This window comes from Notothenia rossii (genome assembly GCF_949606895.1).
Source record: "Notothenia rossii genome assembly, chromosome: 9".
Classification (NCBI taxonomy): Eukaryota; Metazoa; Chordata; class Actinopteri; order Perciformes; family Nototheniidae; genus Notothenia; species Notothenia rossii.
In genome coordinates, this window is record NC_136907.1 from 9,774,371 (window position 1) to 9,797,226 (window position 22,856).

Sequence of the window (22,856 nt, forward strand, 5' to 3'; positions counted from 1 at the left end):
ATTTTTTGTCAATTTATTGAACATGTCAGAAACATAACATACAGCAATAATATATATATATATTTATTTTTCTTTTTTTACTTATACTAATAATTATAACAAAGTACAATTTTTTTAAATTAAAATAAATAAACTCTCAAATAGTCTGTCATGTTCAACATGGGGCAAGAAGAAGCTTAAAAAAACATTTCTAGCGTACATTTTCCTTAAATAAGATATTAAGTCATCGTCATCAGCGACATGTTTGTCTGGTTTTTTTCTCGAAACAATCAAAAAGAAATAACTTTTACACTTACAAGAAATAACAAATATGATTTTACAGGTCCTGCTCATAACCATTCAGGATTTGGCTTCTAAATAATAAGATAAGATAAGATAGTACTTTATCGATCCCAATTTAGAAAAAATGTTTGTGTTTCAGCAGCATAAAAAGACATGGCATTATACAATACAAATGAAAAGACAAGAAATAAACAACAAAGTCGAAAATATACAGGTTGAATTTACAAATTAAAAATAACTACGTCTTGGAGGGTTATCGTTGGGATCCTATGTGGTGTAGAAGGTTGAAAACATATAAGGAGCTTCTGATAGAGACACAAAGCTGTAGATTATAAATGTGTTCCAGAGGTTTTCCACAAAGTTGCAGAATCATGCTGCAACCTTTCTCTGAGCAATGATGCTCGGTGCATGCGCACAAGCTATTTGGCGTCGCCCCATCACGTGACGCAATGATGTAAGCCCCGCCCACGGCTCCAGGATTAAAGGGTCACGTTGCGCTGCAGCAGAAACCGAGACACTCTGCATCCTCCAACTCTCCTGATCTCTGTCCAGACAGCCATCAGCAGGTAAGAATACTCCTGGTTCAATCTATAGGACATACTTCATCTGTTAGTGATCATGTATAGGTTACAATAACCATGATGGGGGTGTGATGCTGCTTTACAGCCTTAAGCGAACTTGTTCTTCCTAGCTAGTTAGCCACAAATGAATGATAAGTACCTGACAATGGAGTCGTATTTTTTTTAAAGAACGCCATTATAGTTTCCTTTCTTGTCGAAAATGGTATTCAAAGTCTGGTATTTCCGCCCATCGTCGAAATACGCAACAGGAAGGGCGAAACAACGATGACCTTCAAGGATGAACTGAGACCCAGCCTGTTGCGTCTGCTCTGTGTAAATCATCTTTATGTAAAATATCGGAGTAAATAGTGATTTTGTTCCGGATGGCAGCTGTGTGGTGTGTATCTGTTCCTGAGCACGTAGGCACCCTGTGATGTGGAGGAGGCGGGGCGGAATGAGGAAGAGTAGGCCGAAATATGTCATTGATAGATTAAATACAATCATAAATTCCATTTAAAATACTATATTTAGCTTTCCCTAGTAATGCTTTTGAACCATCAGACCTTGTTTTATAAGGATAACGTCACATATTTTAAACAAGTTAATATCACTTTTAGTATATGAGCTTATAGTTGCACAGTGAATATGTGGCATTGTGTGATGGGATAATATGAAGGACATTTTTCTCTTTTTTCTGATATTTTTTTTGCCATTCATATGTGATGTTTAAAATCTGCATTCTAACCAATAATAAAGTAAATAATTAGTGTATTAGAGCTGCAAATAACGCTTACTTCCCAAAGATGGCTTAAAAAATCCTTAAATATTCACATTTGGCAGGCTGTATTTTAACAATAATAAGCTATTTGGAAAAATAAAAATGGTTTTGTGTACCAGGTTTCAGAGTGACTCCTACTATAATATGCACATATCCCCCAATGTCAATCTTTTTCTGCCCTGCGATGCGTGTAACCTTGACGTCTGCCACAGGCTTTATTGTGCATGAGAAACAGTGGCTCTTCTAGCTCAGCTGGATCGAGGCCTGAGGGAAGAAACACCCCAAACACAAGAGCCTGCAGCTCCTCTGGTGACAAAAATCAGCACTCGTCTGCATTCAACTTGCAATTGAGAGAAGAAAATGGTGGTGATAATGATACAGGCTAGGCAACATAACCTAGCAACCAGAACTATATCCCATTTGTATCTTCAAACATTCGATTATTTCCTTATTCAAATCTATCTATTACTATAATAAGAACTGTTAAATGTGCCAGACCCTGTCCTCAGGCTTTATAAACTGTGGATGAATGATTAAAACATATCGTGTAGTTTTATGTTTGCAGCTATTCTTAAAAAAACAACCTGTTGCAGTGAATGCTATAGATTATAGGAAGTGTTTAAAATGTAGGTTTTTGTGTTCTCTCATGCATCCTGGGTTGGTTAGTGGGCCCCTGCAGCATCCATTCTACAGAAAAGGATGACTGGCTTTTTTAGTACAATTGAATCTTTCTGGCTTTTCTAAGGTGAAGAGCTTAAAGTAGATGGAAGCAACAGATATGTCGGCTAAAAATGGGGTTCTAGTTAAACCTGTATGTAACACCATGTTAAACCTGGTTCCTATGAATGTGCATTCAACTGAAGGTTATTAGTATGTTCTTCGACATGCAGCTCTGGGGGGTTCTGCACGACGCCACAGGAGAGGGAGTCGGCTGTTGTGTCTTCATGTCGCAGTGCAGAAATCATGCTTGTCTTCTTGAGGCCGACCACTGTGCAACAGGCTAGAATGAATATCACAGACGTGAGCGAGAAACAGCTTAATAATAATCCTGTCATCTTTTACACACATCTCAATTGTTAACATTTGAATGGAAAGGATTGCAAATCACTTTTCCAGTGTATATACTGTTTTTTACAGTGAAGCCATTATTAAAGCTGTAGTTTTCATGCAGTGATGTCCTTCCCCAGAGGGTAACCTCTGCTCAACGTACGTCACTATCTGAAAGATAAACCTTGTTGACTGTGGAAGTGTCACATTATCATCACAAGGCTGCTACTTTAAATCATGTCAGTGTGACATCTATGCAGCTGGGTGCATTTGTTACTGATCGGAAGACAATTCTTATACTAGACATCAGTGTTTGTGCTGCTTGAGCAAGCGGAAACTAACATTGATTATGTTATGTTAAGGGACAAATAGTTGACAAATGTTTAAGGTTTTGAAACTTGCATCATAACAACTCGTGTTATCACTTGGTTAACCGAGGTGGTACGCACTGCTTACTTATCTCGTGTGATTATTAATATCACATTACCCCTGAAGCTCAATAATACTAATATTATATTCTTTCAAAATGAAGAATTTCTTGTGCTGTTAGTAAAGATGTAGTTTATTCATAGGACAGTTGGGGTGGCTTCACTATAAAACACCGCAGGAGACTAAAGGCCCAGACACACCAAACTGACACCAAAGAACACGTCCCGACGGACCCGATTGTTGTGTTGCCTCACGTCTCCTGCGTCTTGGCCAACAGTCGCACTGGAACACACCGCAAAGACTTCAGCCGACGGCCAAGTAGCACGTACGCACTGCACATGCGTGAGTGGCAATAACTCTCCTTACCAGCAGGTGGCGGTAGTGTGTATTCGTCATTCAAAGAGGCAACCGGAAGACAGACTGCGTGATATTATACAAACAACAAATGGCGTGCGTTCCATTTTCACTCTCGTCCATCAGACTGTTTCACATAACGACATAACGAAAACATGTTTAGTGCGGTACTGGAAAATGAAAAATAATAGCCGTCTGTGTGTGCCTTCTTCACTTCCGTTTTGCTTCTCATGCTCTGATTCAATAAGCTGAACAGCCAATCAGAGTGATTTCTTTTGTCGGCACGGCCGAAAAGACACGCCGGTGCGGGACACACCAATCTGAGTAGGATGACAGGACGCTCATCGACGGCCAGACATCTATCGACGGCCGAAATCGGCTCGGTGTGTCAGGGCCTTAAGGACTAAACTCATTATATTCTGTCAGCCAACACTGCATCAGTCAATCGATGCTGGCATTAAATCAATACATCCTAACAGTTAGTGTTCCTCCATTTTGTCAAAGCTTCGGTGTCTCAAGCATGGAGCATATTGTAATAAAGTACAAGGACATACAGGATTTTAAATGCCTCCTCAATTGTTCGTGTTTTTGAATGAGGCAATAAAGCTTCTGTTTCATTACCATCTGAAATTAAAGTGTATTGCGTGGTAAATAACTGACCAAATTAAGCACCACAAGATCACCAGTTTCATTAAAGGACCAAACTTGATTTGATTTAATTGGATTATCCCCTTTTAGTTGCAGTGGTAGAGCCTGCTGCAGATAGAGCTTCAGGTTGTTTGAGTCAAAAGAGGAACTGTTGCTCTTATTCTGCGCTGTGACTATCAACAAAACCTGGCATTTAACGGTTTTGTCAAATGGATGTCATGTTTTTTTTAATTGTTAAAATGGCTGCCATGTAGAGTCATCTTTATGGATATTTATTCATTGGATTGATTTCCCCCCAAATGGCAGAATGTCTTCCGAGGCAGAAAGGTGTAATTTATATAATGTAATAGTGTTGAAAGGTGTGTTGCCACCACACCTGCTTCGGGCTGATCGTATATCAGAGGCCGGTCACATGCACACAGCAGGGCTTTGTCCTTCAAGGTCGTCTTCTCAAGCAGGATAAACAATGTGTAATTGAAAACATTTACAACGTCCTTGTCCTTTTTTAGCTTCTTATTTCGAAGCACAGTTGGTAACGTTCCTTTTGCGTTCAACTTGCATAACGTGGATATTTCACATCCCCTTTCCAATGCAATGTTTCCTCAGCAGAAACCCAACCACACTGGATGTAATGTCAGTGTTCATGTATTGTCGAAGCATGCAGAGCTTCACAAAAGATAGCCGCTATTTGCTGAGCATGAGTTTTGTCTGGCTAACACAAGCAATCTGAAGTCCCACACGTCATGCTTTTCTCCTTGGCTTGGCCTTTAAACAGTGTAAATACTCTCCTTTCCTCCACTGGAGAAATCTGTGTGACTTTTATAGTCTAACTACATCTAACGGTTTCCCTCAGGGCACAAATTATCCACTGCGGGCCTGGCCTCTTCAATTTCACCTGCGTGTAGAATTTAACTATTAGCAGTGAGCCACGCCGGACATTTGTTTGGTAACTGCACACTGTTTTCATTGAGAGGCCTGTGTGCTCTCTAAAGGATGTTATCTCATAGCTGTAAGCTGAGGATTAACACGAGGATTTGGGAATGTCCCACTACTGAAAAATAGCCTCGGTTGACAATCCAGCGATCAGTTCATTGTTTAGCTTTGCAAAACCCTCCTATCAGGGTGTTTGATGTTACTTGCTGCCATTGATGTGTTTTTATATTGGGTAATCAAGTTCTCAGATATGTGTTCTGTAAGGTGGTAATTAAAGCACTGTTTGTCTATTATTTATCCTTGGTGGTATTTGTAACCAAAGGAGTATCCCCACCCACAATCTTTTCTTTTTTTTAATCTGATATCATATGGCGCTGTACTTGACGTCGAGCAGATCTACAATCAGTGACGCCGTGAGCTGGGAGTGGCTTGCCAAACGGTGCAGACACCAGAGGGAGAAGTCACAGCTTGTTCCATGGCACCGTACCCATTAGTGGGAGTGATGCATTTTAGGGAATGGTTGAAAGTTGGATTTTACAAATACCATGCCTGTTCCATCTTGCCCAGTGGATGTCCCTTTGTCTCAGAAAGCATCAGCATGCCGCAGTGAGCACAGCAGGGGGTTTGAATGTAACCAAGTCATGTATTAATCATGGTAATAAAAGACGTGCAACGGGAAAAAGAGAGATTAGTTGACAAAAGGAGAAGACAGAGTGTTGCTGAGGAGAGAGAGGAACGAGCCGTGCAGCATCCAGGCCATAATGAGGACTGGCAGCAGAGTGTATAGGAGCAGGGTTACATAATCGCTCCCTCTATGTGCATGGGGTGGGGTGGGGAGGGGAGGGCTTACGCAACGGCTTATTTACGGCAGAGTGAAGAAGGGAATAGGGAACAAAATGATCTGGTTTACACGAGGGGTGTACGTTCACATTAGCCCATCGTGACAGCACTGCTGCAGCCACCAGTAAGGCCAGCTAACATATTAAAGAGGAATTCTTCACCTCCAGATGGTGAATGCATTTCTGTCTATTTATATCCAGCTCTATGTTTTCTCATGAAAAACATGTTCTGCTCACGTCATTTGATTTGTCACTTGAATGCACACGCTGGGTCCTTGGCTTTAATGACTCAACGCGCCATCTTGTAGGATTTGTGTCCCTTTCCAGCATCCTCCTGCCCTATATGAGAACAGCGTAGCTATGCAGCGAGGTAGCCATGTTGTGTGACACAATAGAAAATGGGGCCACTGCTTGGCTGTCATCCAGGTCGACGGTGTTGAACAATCTGACCTCTTCAGGGCTTTCTTTTCTCTTTCAGCAACCATGACTCACCAGTATCCCGCACTGACTACTGAGCAGAAGAAAGAGCTGCAGGAAATCGCTGAGAGGATTACAGCCCCAGGAAAGGGCATCCTCGCAGCCGATGAATCCACCGGTATGCACTTGTGTACAAAGTTATAACATCATTGATATCTTTCCTATAAGTTCTAAATGCTAAAGTAGCAATATCAATATATACAAAATAACAGTCATTTCAATATCTTTGTACATTTCCCAAAGATATTGAAGTGACTGTTATTTTGTATATATTGATTGTTGTGCTTTTATTTATGTCTTAATGTGTGCATATGTATAAATCTGTCTGTTTGTGTATAGGATATACATATTTGTGTATTCGGGATTGTGGGAAATGGTTTGTCTCTACACACAAACTGAAAGATTGACAGTAAAGTTGACTTTCACTTTGACAATATGATAGATAGATAGATGGATAGATGCTGTCATTAAGTCTGTTCTGATTGGAGTCTTGACTGAGCAGCTTTGTGTTGACTACACAGGCAGCATGGGGAAACGTTTGAACCCCATTGGGGTTGAGAACACAGAGGAGAACAGGCGTCGCTACCGCCAGCTGCTCTTCACAGCCGACCAGCGCATGGACAGCTGTATCGGAGGGGTCATCTTCTTCCATGAAACCCTTTACCAGAACACAGACGACGGCACTAACTTCTCCAAGCTCATCAAGGACCGTGGCATTGTTGTCGGCATCAAGGTACACACTGCTCACTGTAGGAGTGACATTTAAAGCCTCCAGAATAGATCCCTTGAGTCTAGAAATAGTGTGTTTCATCTCTGTCTCCTAAAATATAATCACTTGGGCCTTATTTGTTTGATGTTAGCTTTTCCTCTGATTGTCCCCAAAGCCATATCGGTTATGTTATATTACAGTCTAATAGTTCAGTTGAGCAGGCAAAAACACACATGTGTTGGCTGTTAAAGCTAAAAAAGTTACTAAAAGTCTGTTACAATTAGGGTTGCAAAATTCTGGGAATTTTCAAAGATGGAAACTTTCCATGGGAATAAACTGGGAATGTTCTAAATTGAAGGTTGGCTCTTCATAGGGAACTTAAATATAGTTGGGGAAAGTATATTTTAGCATAATCTTGACTAAAACAAACAGATGCCATAGCACACTGCTTACTGCATGGCTATTGAGACCACACATACAGGCACTGTGCATTCCTCCATCACATGCACAGATGAGTAATATTTAACTCCACATTCCTGTTTTCGTTCGTCAATGAAACAAATAATTGTTCAATAAAATAATTAAACCTTGTTCTGTTCTACTTTCAAATTAAAAAAAAAAAAAAAAAATCTGTTAATGCTATGTTTTTGTTTAATTTTGCATCGAATATTTCCAAAATTCCCCAGCTTAACTTCCCATGGAACATTTCCGGAAATGTTCCGCCCCTTTGCAACCCTAGTTACAATACACACACATTTGTTTTCAGTTTGTTTGGACACAAACAGACCCACACATAACAGTAGGTCAGCTTGTGAGGAGAAACTGGGAATGTTCAAAACATACATTCAGGGAAGTTGGTTTTATTTGAGAGTGAAATTCATAGGATTTTGCATCAGAATCTCTACATTAAATATAAAGCAAAGATTGGTGATATGAAATTGTTTATTTAATTATTAGTGTGACATCACATCTAAAACATTATATAACATTTTGTATTGCTTCCTTTTTGCAGTTACCCTGTTACAATTTCTGTTCTCTGGACCCTTTTTTAGTTTTTCTATTGTTTCTTTTGTGCTAGCTATGTGTTAATAATTTAGAATTATTTGATAAATTAGACTTAAATGTGACATATAAATAAATGTGCCTGCAGGTGGACAAAGGTGTCGTGCCCCTCGCTGGAACAGATGGAGAGACCACCACACAGGGTAGGATAAATAAAAAAACACACTCTCTCAGAAACAGTAGAACCCGCCTTGGTTCCTGACGATGGTTCTGTGCATGTGTTGCGCTGCAGGTCTGGATGGGCTCTCCGAGCGCTGTGCGCAGTACAAGAAGGACGGTGCAGACTTCGCTAAATGGCGCAGCGTGCTGAAGATCAGCGAGAACACACCCTCCGAGCTGGCCATCATGGAGAACGCCAATGTTCTGGCACGATATGCCAGCATCTGCCAGCAGGTCGGTGTGAGATTAGTCAGGCTTTTAAAAATATTATTTGCGATCAAATGTGGTATTTGAGGACCCTATTGGCCATTCAAACCAATTGTTAGTGTATCTAAAGAATATGAGAGTTTGGCCTAACTTTATACTTTTGAATGTCTTGTAGAATGGCATTGTTCCTATTGTGGAGCCCGAGATCCTTCCTGACGGAGAACATGACCTGAAGCGCTGCCAGTACGTCAGTGAGAAGGTGAATTGAGTGACTTTATAAAACAGTGAATACGACCCGTAAAGATGTCCCCACACGTTCGTAACAATTCTCTCACAGTCCTTTGACCAACATCTCGTCTCTCTGCCGCTGCTCAGGTCCTGGCTGCAGTGTACAAGGCTCTGTCAGACCACCATGTGTACCTGGAGGGGACCCTGCTGAAACCCAACATGGTGACACCCGGACACTCCTGCCCCACCAAGGTCAGCCACGAGGAAATCGCCATGGCAACCGTCACCGCCCTGCGCCGCACCGTGCCCCCTGCAGTCACAGGTCAGAGACCAGGTCGATTTAGGAAATTAAAGTAAAAAATATTTAATGTGAATAAACGTTATCTTCTTAGCAATGTTAAAAAGTGCTTCAAACAAATATAAAACGGTAAATTGAATTGGAAATGAAAATTAATTCATTAAAATAACATAAATCAGGGAAAGCGTTAATGGAATAAATTGTCTGGGATCTGTAGATACAGTATTTAAGAGATGTGTGCATGTTTTAATTCTTGGTCAAATCTGAATGAGAAATTATGAGAATGATGAAAATATGTATATTAAATATATACTGTAATTACACTTGCTGCTATAGTATCCATTATGTATTGTATAACTATAATAATTTATTTTATGGTACAATATTTCTGAAAAACCCCTTATGAAATGATACAACAGAAATCCCCACTCTGACATTCATGGCTCCTACAGTTTTATTCTTATGTCATGGTTAAAAGAATAAAACATTGTATGAAGCCAGATTTGAAAAGATAACGTGTATATTTGCTTGTTTCTGTATTTTCTTAGGAGTGACATTCTTGTCAGGTGGCCAGTCCGAGGAAGATGCCAGCATCAACCTTAATGCCATCAACAACTGTCCCCTCACCAAGCCCTGGGCTCTGACCTTCTCGTACGGCCGCGCCCTGCAGGCCTCCGCGCTGAACGCATGGAGAGGAGAGCTGAGCAAAGAGAAGGCCGCCACCGAGGAGTTCATCAAGCGCGCCGAGGTCAGACATCAGACACATCTTTGCAGAATATTAGAATGAAATAAAGTTTCTTCGTGCAAGATTGTTAATATATTCTTTTTGTCTCTTATTCAGGCTAACAGTCTGGCCGCTCTCGGCAAGTACCAGTCTTCTGGAAGTGGTACCGCCGCAGGAAAATCCCTCTACGTGGAAAATCACGCCTACTAAACACCCACCACATTCAACTGTGGCGTATAGTTATAGTCTTATATCTGCTCTGCTATTTCCCCTCACTCCTCCATAAATCACAGGCCTGTGCTGTCTACTGTACTTTAGAGTTGTTAAAGATTACATGATTAGTTATGTGTATTTAAAAACATAATGTGAAACTAACATACTAAAGGGAACAGGCTTGTTTCTTTTTCTATTCAACCAAACAAATCAAAACTGCTTTGAGACAATGTTGTGACTGAAAATTAATGTCATATCTGATCAGAAGTCAGAGGTAAAATGTGAACAATAGATCAAGATAATCGGTCAGTATTCAACTCATGCCTCTTCTTCCTGTCTCCACACCTGGTGCCGTCTCCCTTTCTCCCCCACATGGTAAATCTCAAGCCACTCCCAAGCTTGGAAACGTCTGTGTCGGTGTTTCGCTTCTGTCAAAATGCAGTACTAGCTCATCCCTTAAGCGCTATACTAACATCCTTCGTGACAGTGGGATCAAGCGATCACTAGTGGCTTCAGTACATCCGTTAAGGCCCGAGAGGACGAGACAAACAGTGTGAAGACGTCGGCTTTTAAAGATTGAGTTGGCGTGACTGTCTAAAAGTGCAAAGTGTTTGTTGTTCGTTGAGAAAGCCGTAGCTCCAGCAGCGGTCAGTAGACCCTCGCCAGGATTCATCCTAATCTTTCTGTTCTCACGCTTCTACTTACTACTAATTAGAGAAACATCTTGTGTGTCTATTCTCAGTATAACATTATCTTTTAATTACATGAATTAATCAATGTATTCAGTTGTGTGAAGGCGTCAATATTATGTGATGATTGTGTCATCTCTACTTCCCCTTCCCCCCCACTGATTTCCCCCTGTCAGCCCCACGGCAAGATGAGATGGTTACTGCGGAGATTATGTGGACCAATACGTGTGGTTGGCAGCGGGGGAAACAGTCACTGCTGTGTTGGGTTACTGTGATGTTTGTGATGTTAATATTGTTCTTGAAGCACTTGGTGTGTTGAATAGTGGAGAAAAATAAAACTTAAAAAAATAGCAAAGCGTTGCCAGAATTTATTACTGCTATTCTTATGGTGTCCACAAATAACAAATGAATTATCTGTGGATGCATTTTTATTCTGCTTGCCTGAGTATCTGGATACGTAATGTGTATCCAAATGCATTGTGCAGCCATTTTATTTACAGATAGTTTTGAAAGAAATATTTAGATTGTTTATTTAAATAAAAGTAGGGTATTTTAGTGAAATAGTTTCATATTGTGTTTCATTCATTCATTAGAAGAAGATAAACCTTTATTATTTGTCTTCACTCTGGTTAATATATTTTGTAAAAACAGTTTTACACACAGTACACAGATAGGTGTGCACACATGCATTGTAGACTGAAGAGGGTGCCAGGGAGCAGTCTAGTTACCTGTTAACCTCCTAAATCATGCATTTTGCATTTACATACACTAATACAAAGCTGTTCAGAAATCTAACCTTTCAAACATATCTGGTTCGTTATTTGTATTTGATTGGATTGTAAGGAGCATTGCTCCTACACTTGTGAGACAAAGTGGACAAAATAAGCAAAACAATGCTCAATGTGATGCAGACCAATAAATCAAACAAAAATAGCCTCAAAATGTATGTGGTTTAAGTTAGTATTTTTGTGACCTTGTATCTATGGAGAGTCAAATTATTGGAAGAAAACAAAGTTTCGGGAAAGTATGCACCTCAGCAATAATAATCACAATTACCTCAAAATATACACAGATGGTTCTAAGAACAAGGAAGTGTGTTGGAGTTGGTATATATATCCCAGACTTTAAAATATCGATCTCAAAACGAGCGTCAGATCGATCAGTGTACAAAGCAGAAATGCTGGCACTAATAATAGGATTACAGTGGGTTGAAGAGGTCAGAACAGATAGGGTGGTGATATGCACAGATTAATTATCCATATTAAAAAGCGTACAGTCAACAACTGTCAGAGAAAATATACTCTTAACCATAGCTTGTTAAGACTGCACAGAGGCGGTATCAGTTCTGCTGGGTGCCTGCTCATGAGGGGGTAAAAGGGACAGTGTGCTGATAAATTAGCAAAAAGTGCATTACAAAAGTAAATAACATTACCAGTTCAACTTGGAAAAGGAGAAGGAAAAGCAGTAATTAAGGGATGGAGGCGGGGGCGCTAGTGGAGCCTTGCAGCGGCGAAACTGTGCCGCGCCTAATTGCTCCGCATAAGCACATAGCTAGAAGCGCCGCTCAGTTGAGGCTCCCTCCGCAAGATGACGCGAGGTGAGGCCCGACGCAGTCTGCGTGATCTGCCTGTAGGGAGGGGCGGACCTGGATACGTCCATGAGTTGAGTGATGGAATGACATGATGATACACACACTCATGTACAGTAGGTGGCGGTATGCAACTAAAAGCTGTTTGCGATCCGCCATTAAAAACGAGAAGAAGAAGACGTTTCGGGAAACCTTTGAGCCACCTCATACGCAAGAGGGGGTGCTAGATCGTATACCTCCGAACATCACCGTTGTGTAAGTGTCCGAGCAGAAGAGAGTCCCCGTCCGCCGCCATGCTGTCTCTCTTGCGGCTCTGCGCTCCAGCAAGGACTCCTGTGTGTGTTCTCACAGGATGTTCCCGTGCGGCCAGCGGATCGGTAAAGGACAAGCAGCCGCTGAAGAAAGCTAAAACCCCGCAGGGACGCCTGGACAGCCCCGAGGAGGAGAGCAGGGCTGCTCTGCAGAAGTTCCCTGATGATGTGAACCCTGTCACCAAGGAGAAAGGGGGCCCTCGAGGTCCGGAGCCCACACGTTACGGAGACTGGGAGAGAAAGGGCCGTTGTTATGACTTCTAGTTCAGTACTTATAAATGAGACATGTTACACCCTTCGTTATGCAGATGTGGAGCTATGTTGGAGTTTCAGATGAGAAGATGAGAAGATCGAAGAAAAACTGACTTTGTGAGCATATCGAGGGAACAACCTTCAGCAGGCATCATGTGTGTGTGTGTGTGTGTCCTGAGTCAGCTAAAAGCAAATAAATATCCTGTTGCTGCGAAACAGAGAGGCTATGTTCATTCTCTAGGCTGAATGTTAAGATCACCAAATCTACATCATCAGCTTTATTTAAAGAGACTCTTGGTCCATTTTTTAAAAATACATACAACACTCATATACATTTTTAAAAAGGCAGTTATTCCAATATTTCCGCAGAGGTGACTGGTATCGTGCAGCACTGAGACACGGATTTGAAAGCAGCATAATGACAGAGTTATGAGAAACTTTCAATCGGCAGATGAATTTGTACATCAGATTTCTCAAGAGAACATGGAACGTGTTGACTCGTGCATTACAAAACATTTCACTTCCATCACCTTGGTTTTTTGGCAAGACGGCAGTGACGGCCATCTTGGTGACGTGTGTTGTGCAAGACCAGAGATGTAGTTCATTGAGCGGTTTCCCACAAACAAAAAAAGTGTTACTTCACAGTTTACGGCAAATGTAACATGCAAAATTATCTTTTAAATTGACAAACATCATATGTGTGATCGTGGCACAATTCAAACGGGATCGAAAGATAATTATTCTCGCCATTGACTTCAATACATACATTTTCCGAGGTCCACCGGAGAGGGAGGGACTTAATCCAGTTCCTAAATGGTACATTACTCTGAAGAAAAGAAAGGTAAATTCAGTTGATGAGGCTTATTGTTACCTCTCTGTATTGTTCCATCTCCCTTGGGATGAGTTTCAGGCAGTGTTTGAGAAGACACACATGATTGGGGAGTAACTAGTTACATGTAGTAGAGTAATATTTGATTTAACAAATTGGTTTCATCTCAATACAGTAGTGACAGTAACTCAGTCTGTAGGGACTTGTTCACGTCCTGGGCTCTGAGGAAGGCACTGAACTGCTCACTTGCAACTGGCACCTCTAAAAATGCATGTGTTTGTGCATATCTGCGTTCCTATGCATGTGTTTCTACTGGTACGGTGTATTAATCAAACAGAGTTTCCCCTTTGGGATTAATAAAGGTTCATCTCCCTATAGCTACTTTGTATATGTTCTGTTACTCTGTTCTTTTATCTCCGTTATTTTTGAAGAAATGTTCGACTGTAATGATCTTTATTTTAGTTCTATAGAAGTTTAATCAAAGTTAAACAGTTGAGTGCGCTTGTGAGGTTAAATGTTTTGTTTTTGCTAAAAAAACAATTTTTTTGCAAAAAATAGATAATGCGGGTTTTAGGCGGAAGTGACGTAACCTGTCACCCAGGACAAGAGACGAGCATGAATTCATAGACATCATCATAGACAGTATATATATAAGGCATGAATAAATAATTTCTGCACATAAACATAATATTTCGAGAATTCATAGCTTTGGGGGACAGCAGGCTATTACCAATATAAAAAAAAAAAAAGACATCTCACAAGAATAAATGCACAGATGGGATACTCAGAAAGCCACTGAGTGACACAAACAGTACGAGGTTTATTTTTTTTTAAAGGGGAGATTTTTTAGAAGTGGGCTCCCTCACTCCTGTTCGCTGTCCTCCGGATTCCTGCAGGACTCCAGAGTCGCGAAGAGCCCATGCAAAATTAAATTAAATGTATCTACTTTTACTACCATATGTGCAGTCCGTTGCTGCAAAAGTGGCCGAATTCTCATCATTCTCATCCACGATTGCGTCACTTCCGCCGGATAAAATCCAGGAGCGAAATACCACTACCCCGCAAGAGGCGCTGTTGCCAACTTCTGACACTATGTTTTGTGTGTTTAATATCTTCACCGTTGGGGCGCCGACGGTTACTGATCCTCATTGTGTCTTAAACCATCCTACTACCTTATCGGCGTCTTGGGAAGACATACAAATAACTATATTCCAATATTTGGTTACATTTAAGGAAATTGTAAACGGGTATCTGGTTCACGACTAACACATAACCCGCCCGTCTAGTTCTCAATGTTGGTCACATGACGTTTGACTGGGCGCGTTTCATAACAAACGCAACCTTCTCACTTCATAGACAGACATGGCTACCACGGAAGTGGGTGAGTAGCTTAAACACTGAATGCTGTTTGGGTTATTTATTTCATACTCAAAGGCAGCATTAACATCAGTTTACAGCACTTTGTTAGGGTATATTTAACACGTATTTAGCAGTTAAAGGGACCCTTGTACAGACTTTGTTCTCCATGTAAAGCCCTTCTAAAGCTAACAGCTAGCTTAGCTAGACGCACCAGTAGCTGAAGCAATGCTGCCCTTCCTAATATGTCTTAATTCATTATTAACGTTATAGGTCCGAATGATTTACAATATTCGAGTCTTGCGTTTCCCCTTAATATATTTCCTATTGTTTCCTATTTAAAACTAACCAGGTCTTGAAACCATTAACTCTGTGTTGCCCCCTTCATGTTCTCCCTTACAATGTACATGTTTGCTTCTTATTATACATGAGAGGGACATGTAGTGGCAATTTCTTATGTTACCTTATATGGTAAAACCTAATGCTTCTAAAAGCATTTTCTAACACTACTGTACCATTTCCTGATATATGCTGTTTTCTCTGCATACTCTAATGAGGGTTATTATTCTGAAGCGCTTCAAGGCCACAGAGCTGATTTGGCAGACTATGTTGAAACTACTCTTCACACAAAGTTTGAACTTCCATATTCTGATAACCGTTATACTTTCTACAGCTCAAGGACACAGGTGTTTAATAACAATATGAGACATCCGTGTGAAAGCAGATTTCTGAGGCGTTCCGCCTAGCTACACAAAAACTGTCTGGCCGCCCTATCTTTTATATAAGCTTTGCTATTCTGTGACTATTGCGCACACTCCTGCAGACTATCCTATACTCTGTGAGACCTGTGCCTTCGAGGCGCTTCGAATAAAGAACCAGAAAGAGGACTCTGTTTGTTTCACCAGCTTATTGATTGATCATTCTAATTGTAGGCTATATCTCCACAGTATTGACTAGGTCTAAGATTTCCATAACAGACACAATACCAAAAACTCATTTTTATAGACTGGAAATGTGTAAAATATGACAGGAATCTCTGTCCTTGGTTAATCTATAGACAAATCAAGATATGTGTCACATTGATGCAAAAAATATGTGGAAATCCATCATTGCCATGAAACAGTATTTTGAATTGATTTGCAATATTGCCCACAGTGGCTCTAACTGTACACAACCAGAGATAATACAAGGATACATCCACAGTATAAACAATATAAACTATCTGACAGTTTATAAATATCTGCATGTATGTCTTTATATAAACAGTAATACCGTAAAGGTTATTTGGCTTAATGTTCATGTATTTCTTTCAGAGCGTAGGCGTGGCCAGCTGGCCTCTCTGTCCATAGCAGCGGTGGTCATCATCGTGGGAGTCCCTCTGTGGTGGAGAACAACTGAAACGTACCGTGCCTGGTTGCCTGTCAGTCAGATAAATGAGTTGGCCAATCTGCAGGTTTGATCACGCTTCTTGCTATGTCTTCCGTCTTGTTAGCCATATTATCTTGCATGTGTAATACATGAGTACCTTTTTACAATCTTTGTCTGTGTTTCTTTTTTTATTATAGCTACAGTTGAGTGCTGATGTGGAGGTTGTGTTTGCACGTGGAACGGTGACGCCTGAGCAGCAGAAGAAGGTCCCGCTGACAAAGACACAGGATGAAGAACACACAGTGGATGGTGAGTCATCAATGCTGGCTGTGATCTTGTGGTTAAAAATAAGAAGACTCTAAAGCACTTATTGTCTTCTGTTTACAGAGGACACAGCTTTGCGGTACAGGTATGAGACAAAGTACCGCACAGCTAACATCATGGAGGAGGATGCACTGAAGCAGCCCTCTGCTGCAGGTGAGAAGCTGCCTGCCTTTCAAACCTAGCTGACAGATAGTTGGTATCTCAGTGTGATAGCACAGGTTGTAATTTCTCTGTCTCATTTGTTCTTCTTCTTTAGAGGCAGATCTTTCTCTGCACACCCTCAGTGAGAGCCCGTGTGGCTCTTTGGTTGTGTATGTGATCCCAGAATCATCTTCACTGCTGCCTGAGGTTTAACTCACATCTTTTACATTTACATTTAATGTAATTCCTTAGTTTTTATCTGTGTGTGTGTTTAATTAAAATCTATGTGTAGTTTTATGCTTTGATAAAAAGTGAAATAAGCTTTTCTGAGGTGATGAATCACTGTGTAGTCAAGTAGCCTTTTTTAATCTATCATCTAGCCATTGCTGCTTAGAGTCTAACTCCTAAATACAGTACCTACTGTACAGCTTTTCATTACATTACATTACATTGCATTTAGCTGACGCTTTTATCCAAAGCGACTTACAATAAGTGCATTCGACCAGGAAGATACAACCTTTAAGAAAACAGAATCATATAAGTACATCAGGTTTCATAGAGCCAAACATTTCAAGTGCTACTCAACTGGCATTTAGAAAGCCAGCCCTTTATTAGTATATAAGTGCTTTGTTAGTAATTCTATCGCTCGAAGTGGAGTCTAAAGAGATGAGTTTTCAGTTTGCGTCGGAAGATGTGTAAGCTATCTGCTGTCCTGATTACAATGGGGAGCTCATTCCACCATTTTGGAGCCAGGATAGCAAACCCACGTGTTTTTGCTGACGGGAACTTGGGTCCCCCTCGCAGTGCGGGTGCAGCGAGCTGTTTGGCTGATGCAGAGCGGAGTGCACGTGCTGGGGTGTACGGTTTAACCATGTCCTGGATGTAGGAAGGGCCAGATCCATTCGCAGCATGGTACGCAAGTACCAGTGTCTTGAAGTGGATTCTAGCAGTTACTGGAAGCCAGTGAAGGGAGCGGAGGAGCGGTGTGGTGTGGGAGAATTTGGGAAGGTTGAAGACCAGACGAGCCGCTGCATTCTGGATGAGCTGCAGAGGTCGGATGGCACATGCAGGTAGACCAGCCAGGAGGAAGTTGCAGTAGTCTAGGCGTGAGATGACGAGAGCCTGGACCAGAATCTGCGCTGATGTCTGGGTCAGCTGGGGACGTATCCTCCTGATGTTGTAAAGCGTGTATCTGCAGCAGCGGGTTGTAGCAGCGATGTTTGCAGTGAAGGACAGTTTTTTATCTAGGACCACACCCAGATTCCTTGCAGTCTGAGTCGGGGAAACAACAGAGGTGCCGATGTTGATTGTTAGGTCAAGAGTGGGACAATCTTTTCCCGGAAGGAAGAGCAGTTCAGTCTTGTCAAGGTTGAGCTTGAGGTGATGAGCAGACATCCACCGAGAGATGTCTGCTAGGCAAGCAGAGATGCGTGCGACGACCTGGGTCTCTGAGCGGGGAAAGGACAGAATTAGTTGGGTGTCGTCAGCGTAGCAGTGGTATGAAAAACCATGCGGGCTAATGACAGACCCGAGCGAGTTTGTGTACAGGGAGAAGAGGAGGGGACCAAGAACCGAGCCCTGAGGGACCCCTGTAGTTAATTGACAGGGGTCGGACTCGGACCCTCTCCAAGTAACCCTGTAGGTGCGGTCGTTGAGGTATGAGGTGAGGAGGGAAAGTGCAGTGCCTGAAACTCCAAGTTCTTGGACAGTGCGAAGGAGGATCCGATGGTTCACCGTGTCGAATGCAGCAGACAGGTCCAGAAGGATGATGACAGAGGAGAGGGAGGCTGCTTTAGCAGTGTGCAGTTCATCAGAGACAGCAAGGAGAGCAGTTTCTGTTGAGTGACCTGCCTTGAAACCAGACTGGTGCGGATCCAGAAGGTTGTTCTGATGGAGATAACAGGAGAGTTGTTTAAAGACAGCGCGTTCAAGTGTTTTAGACAGGAACGGGAGGAGAGAGACGGGCCTGTAGTTTATAACATCAGACGGATTGAGAGTGGGTTTCTTAAGGAGAGGGTTTACTCTTGCCTCCTTGAGACTGTTTGGAAAGTGACCAGAAGTTAGAGAAGTGTTGATGAAATGGGTGAGAAATGGTAGAATATCAGGAGCGATAGTCTGAAGGAGGTTTGAGGGGATAGGGTCCAGAGAACAGGTGGTAGGACGGGCAGAGGTAACGAGGGTAAGAACCTCACTTGGAGAGAGAGGGGAGAAGGAGGTCAGTGTGTGGGTGAAGGGAGGGTCTGGTGACCCAGCGGTGAGTAAAGGTGAGTCAGAAAAAGAAGAGCGAATATCATCAACCTTTTTTTCAAAGTGGTTAACAAAGTCGCTTGACAGAAGGGAGGAGGGGGGAGGTGCTTTGGGGGGGTCCAAGAGGGTGGAGAAGATAGAAAACAGTTTTTTGGGATTGGAATAGGAAGATTGGATCTTATCTTGAAAGAAAGTGCTTTTTGCCTGAGAGATGGAAGCAGAGAAAGAGGAGAGGAGAGCCTGATAGGTTAGGAGGTCGTCATGGTGTTTGGATTTCCACCATTTCCGCTCTGCTGCCCGAAGGATGGTTCTATTAGCACGCAGTGCGTCATTTAGCCAGGGAGCAGGAGGGGACTGACGAGCCGGCCGCGATGTGAGAGGACAGAGAAAGTCCAGAGAGGATGAGAGAGTCGAGAGGAGAGTTTTTGCAGCAGTTTTCACATATTTATGAATCCTTTTTGTCCCTCTGGATTAGTAGAATATAAACTAAAATACCCACACAATCTGTACCCCCATGCCTCTCAGGATGTGGACGTGTATATTGGTCAGAGACGGACAGCCCTGCTGCGTAACGGTGCCCAGATGAAAGTGGGAAGGACGATAGAGCAATTGCTGGCTCACCTGGAGCCACGGATCAGGCAGGTGCTGAAGGTGATGTCTTTTAGCCACACGGACATCACCGCGGCCCTCAGCGGCAGAGTCCGTCTCAGCCCTGGCAACAAAGAGAGCATCGCTGACAGCATGAGGGCCTTTAAATCCAGCCCAGGTTGGTGTTGGTTAAGCACAGCCATAAAGTGAACCAACTATGTATTTTTCCAGTCAGTTTATAACTCAATTACCTAAACACTGGTCTCAATTTCATCTTTAGGTTATGAGATAACCTTCAGTCTGTTGAACCCAGACCCAAAGTCACACCGGCTACACTGGGACATAGAGGGGGCCGTGCAGACCTACATCCAACCTCTGCTCACAAAACTGGCCCCTGTGGCCAATTTTAGCATTGACTCTCAGGTACTTCTTGGGCAAGTGTGTGAATGTGCACAATGACACACTGCTCAGCTACTGTATGTTCATAAACATATTTGTCTTTTACAGACATTATACTATGCCATGCTCGGTGTCAACCCAAGATTTGACAGCAGCCGCAACGCCTACACACTCAACTCTGACAGCCTGGCTCATGTCATCAACCCTGTGGAGGCCAGACTGGGTAAATGAAATACACACACACTAAGTGATTTTTCAAATGTTTGCCAAAAAAAGAAATGTGGTGTATTAATACAATATATAACTGTTTTTTTATTTTATATAATAAGGCTCAAATGCTGCATCTTCCAACCCGGTGTTGAATTTTCTTCTGTACGCCCCGGATGCCCAGCATTCCCCCCTTTACATTCAAGACCGCCAGAAACAGAAAGTGCCTTCTAACGCGTTTCACTCTCCACGTTGGGGTGGAATTATGGTAAGGTAATCTAAGGGGCAAAACTAGGTGACAGTAGTATTAATCCTGTGAATGGTTATAGCTTATTTAATTAGTTTGATGGGCAATAATAACGTGAAATTATGGATCTGCCACTACGTTTTTTGCACCACTAAATACTATTAATATTAACATTAATTATGTGACCATCTATGTTTCCTGTAGATATTTTATTGCTCTTTTTACTGCACTGTTAGTGTACAGTTTTATTATTATGCTGCTGTGTGTATTGTATTTTTGCGACTCCGGCACAACAATTTCCTTCTTGATAAATAAATCTTATCTTACTGATTAAACAAAACCTCTCATCTATGTTTTCATAGGTTTATAATGTTAACAGTTTCTACGGACCAGAGGCTGTGTTCCCTGTTGACATCAACATCGACATGGCTAAAGTCATGGGAGTCTTCCTTGCACAGCTGAGGTATTTTTAACGGCTACAAAATGACAGATGATGCTTTTCCTGTAGACACAAGGTAACTTTCCTGAATACCATCTTGTCCTGTTAGACTGTTGCTGGGTGTGCAGTCGTCTACCGCTCCGCCTGGCTTCCTGGTGGCTCCGTGCAGCAGCACAGGTCTAGCTGATTGGGAGCTGGACCGCCTCATGTGGAGTCGGAGTGTGGAAAATGTGGCGACAGCAGCCACGACCATCACCTCACTGGCACAGCTCCTGGACCAGATAGGCAACATTGTTATCAATGACAACATTGCTGAACAGGTAAACTGCACCAATCAGTATATTTTTATGCTGCCTTTTTGTGGCTACATATGTGTAGGTTTACCTATCTGGACATGCTGGGCCCAATTCTTGGACGGACAATATGAGCCCTAAAATAGTGTTTGACCAGCCTGGTTCCAGACCTCTGAATCACTGTACTTCCAGAGGACCTGAAACTATAAATAATTTTAAACCAACACGAAAAAACATCTATTAAATCTGGCTTTAATTGAGTGTTTTATGATTGTGTGTTTCTATTAATTTCACTTATTCTTGTATCTCTAATTTTGTATCAAGACTCAAAAAGAGCTTGTTAATTCTACCTTTCTTTTTACTATTATTGCATGAGTTGTATCCAACCTGTGATTGTTGTTGCCGTCCCTCAGGTGTCGAGTGCTGTCACGTCTCTGCAGCTGGCTGTGGCTGAGCTGGAGGCCGGGAACCTGGGCTTTGCTCTGCAGTACAGTAAAGAGGCCATCTTGGCATCAGAGCGGGCATTCTTTGATCCGTCGCTGCTCCACCTCCTCTACTTTCCTGACGACCAGAAGTTTGCTATCTACATACCTCTCTTCCTGCCCATGTGTGTGCCAATCCTGCTGTCACTGCTCAAAATAATCTCTGATGCTAGACAGAGACGCAAAGAGAGACAAGCCAAGAAGGACTGAGAAACACTTGTGATGAACATGTGTAGAAAAAACATGTTACGAGTGGTCGTTTTGTCGAGGGACATCACATTTAGGTACAGGTTTGCATGAAGAAAGACTTTACAGAATTGGGGTATGGAATGTACAAAACCAGTACGTAATATATGATGTTCATTGTTTCATGAAGGGGAATTGAGTTTTTTGTGAAAGATTTTAATGATTGGCTGCCATGTTTGTGTGACACTGTATACTGGGAAGCTTGAATTGTTGAACATGTTTTTATATTTGAATTCCACTTTTTATTCTAAGTTATTAACAAATAAAGATTTAAGTTGTAACTCATGTTGTTGCTCTTTTGTTATCTAAAAAATGGAAATATCTGAATTTATATCATTACTACATAAGTTAAGCATTGTTCAATTCATATATTTTTTTTCTTCTTCTGGAGTGTACAATGCAATTCACTTTTTATATCACCTGTGTGGTTTTACTTGTACTTCGGTGATTTTAGAACGGTTTGTCTTGCTCCATAAACTAAATCCCTGACTATGTTTTCTTTTTACATGGCCAGTTTCCGGGCACGTTTACTATACCTGGATTTCTGGCCAATCGTGAATGTGGCTTAATTGATCCTCAATGCATCCATTTGGTAGCTGTTTTTGATCATATCGATTCATTTTTGTATTATATTGCAGTGAATTGTAATCCCCTACTACATTCAATTTGTTAAATAGAATGGACATAGTAGTTGAATGAGCACAGTATTAAACATCACACATTGTGAAAAGTTGAGGCAGTGTAACCATTACATTACAATGCATTCATAACACCTTTATTCGTCTCACAGGGGAAGGGGAAATGTACATTGTTACAGCAAAAGTGAGGATAGGGACTTACAAAAAGTGTTTTTACATTCAGTTTTCAACCCAGTTTCACTAATGCCTGATTGGAACCAAACTC

The 22,856-nt window shown here is 41.8% G+C and overlaps 2 protein-coding genes across 2 annotated transcripts; both read left to right on the plus strand.

Annotated features, from left to right (window-relative positions):
- The first annotated feature begins 697 nt into the window (after window positions 1-697).
- Window positions 698-10,991, plus strand: aldocb (aldolase C, fructose-bisphosphate, b). The gene is made up of 9 exons (XM_079651173.1): window positions 698-848; window positions 6,349-6,465; window positions 6,869-7,080; window positions 8,207-8,261; window positions 8,351-8,511; window positions 8,660-8,743; window positions 8,860-9,034; window positions 9,559-9,758; window positions 9,852-10,991. Exons 2-9 carry the CDS (start codon window positions 6,354-6,356, stop codon window positions 9,942-9,944), a joined length of 1,092 nt encoding a protein of 363 aa, XP_079507299.1. The 5' UTR covers window positions 698-848; window positions 6,349-6,353; the 3' UTR covers window positions 9,945-10,991.
- Window positions 10,992-14,544: 3,553 nt separating this feature from the next.
- pigs (phosphatidylinositol glycan anchor biosynthesis, class S) lies at window positions 14,545-22,234 on the plus strand. The gene is made up of 12 exons (XM_079651703.1): window positions 14,545-14,997; window positions 16,286-16,425; window positions 16,538-16,649; window positions 16,728-16,817; window positions 16,921-17,012; window positions 19,578-19,818; window positions 19,921-20,063; window positions 20,148-20,262; window positions 20,369-20,514; window positions 20,856-20,956; window positions 21,042-21,252; window positions 21,639-22,234. Exons 1-12 carry the CDS (start codon window positions 14,979-14,981, stop codon window positions 21,915-21,917), a joined length of 1,689 nt encoding a protein of 562 aa, XP_079507829.1. The 5' UTR covers window positions 14,545-14,978; the 3' UTR covers window positions 21,918-22,234.
- The last annotated feature ends 622 nt before the right edge of the window (window positions 22,235-22,856 follow it).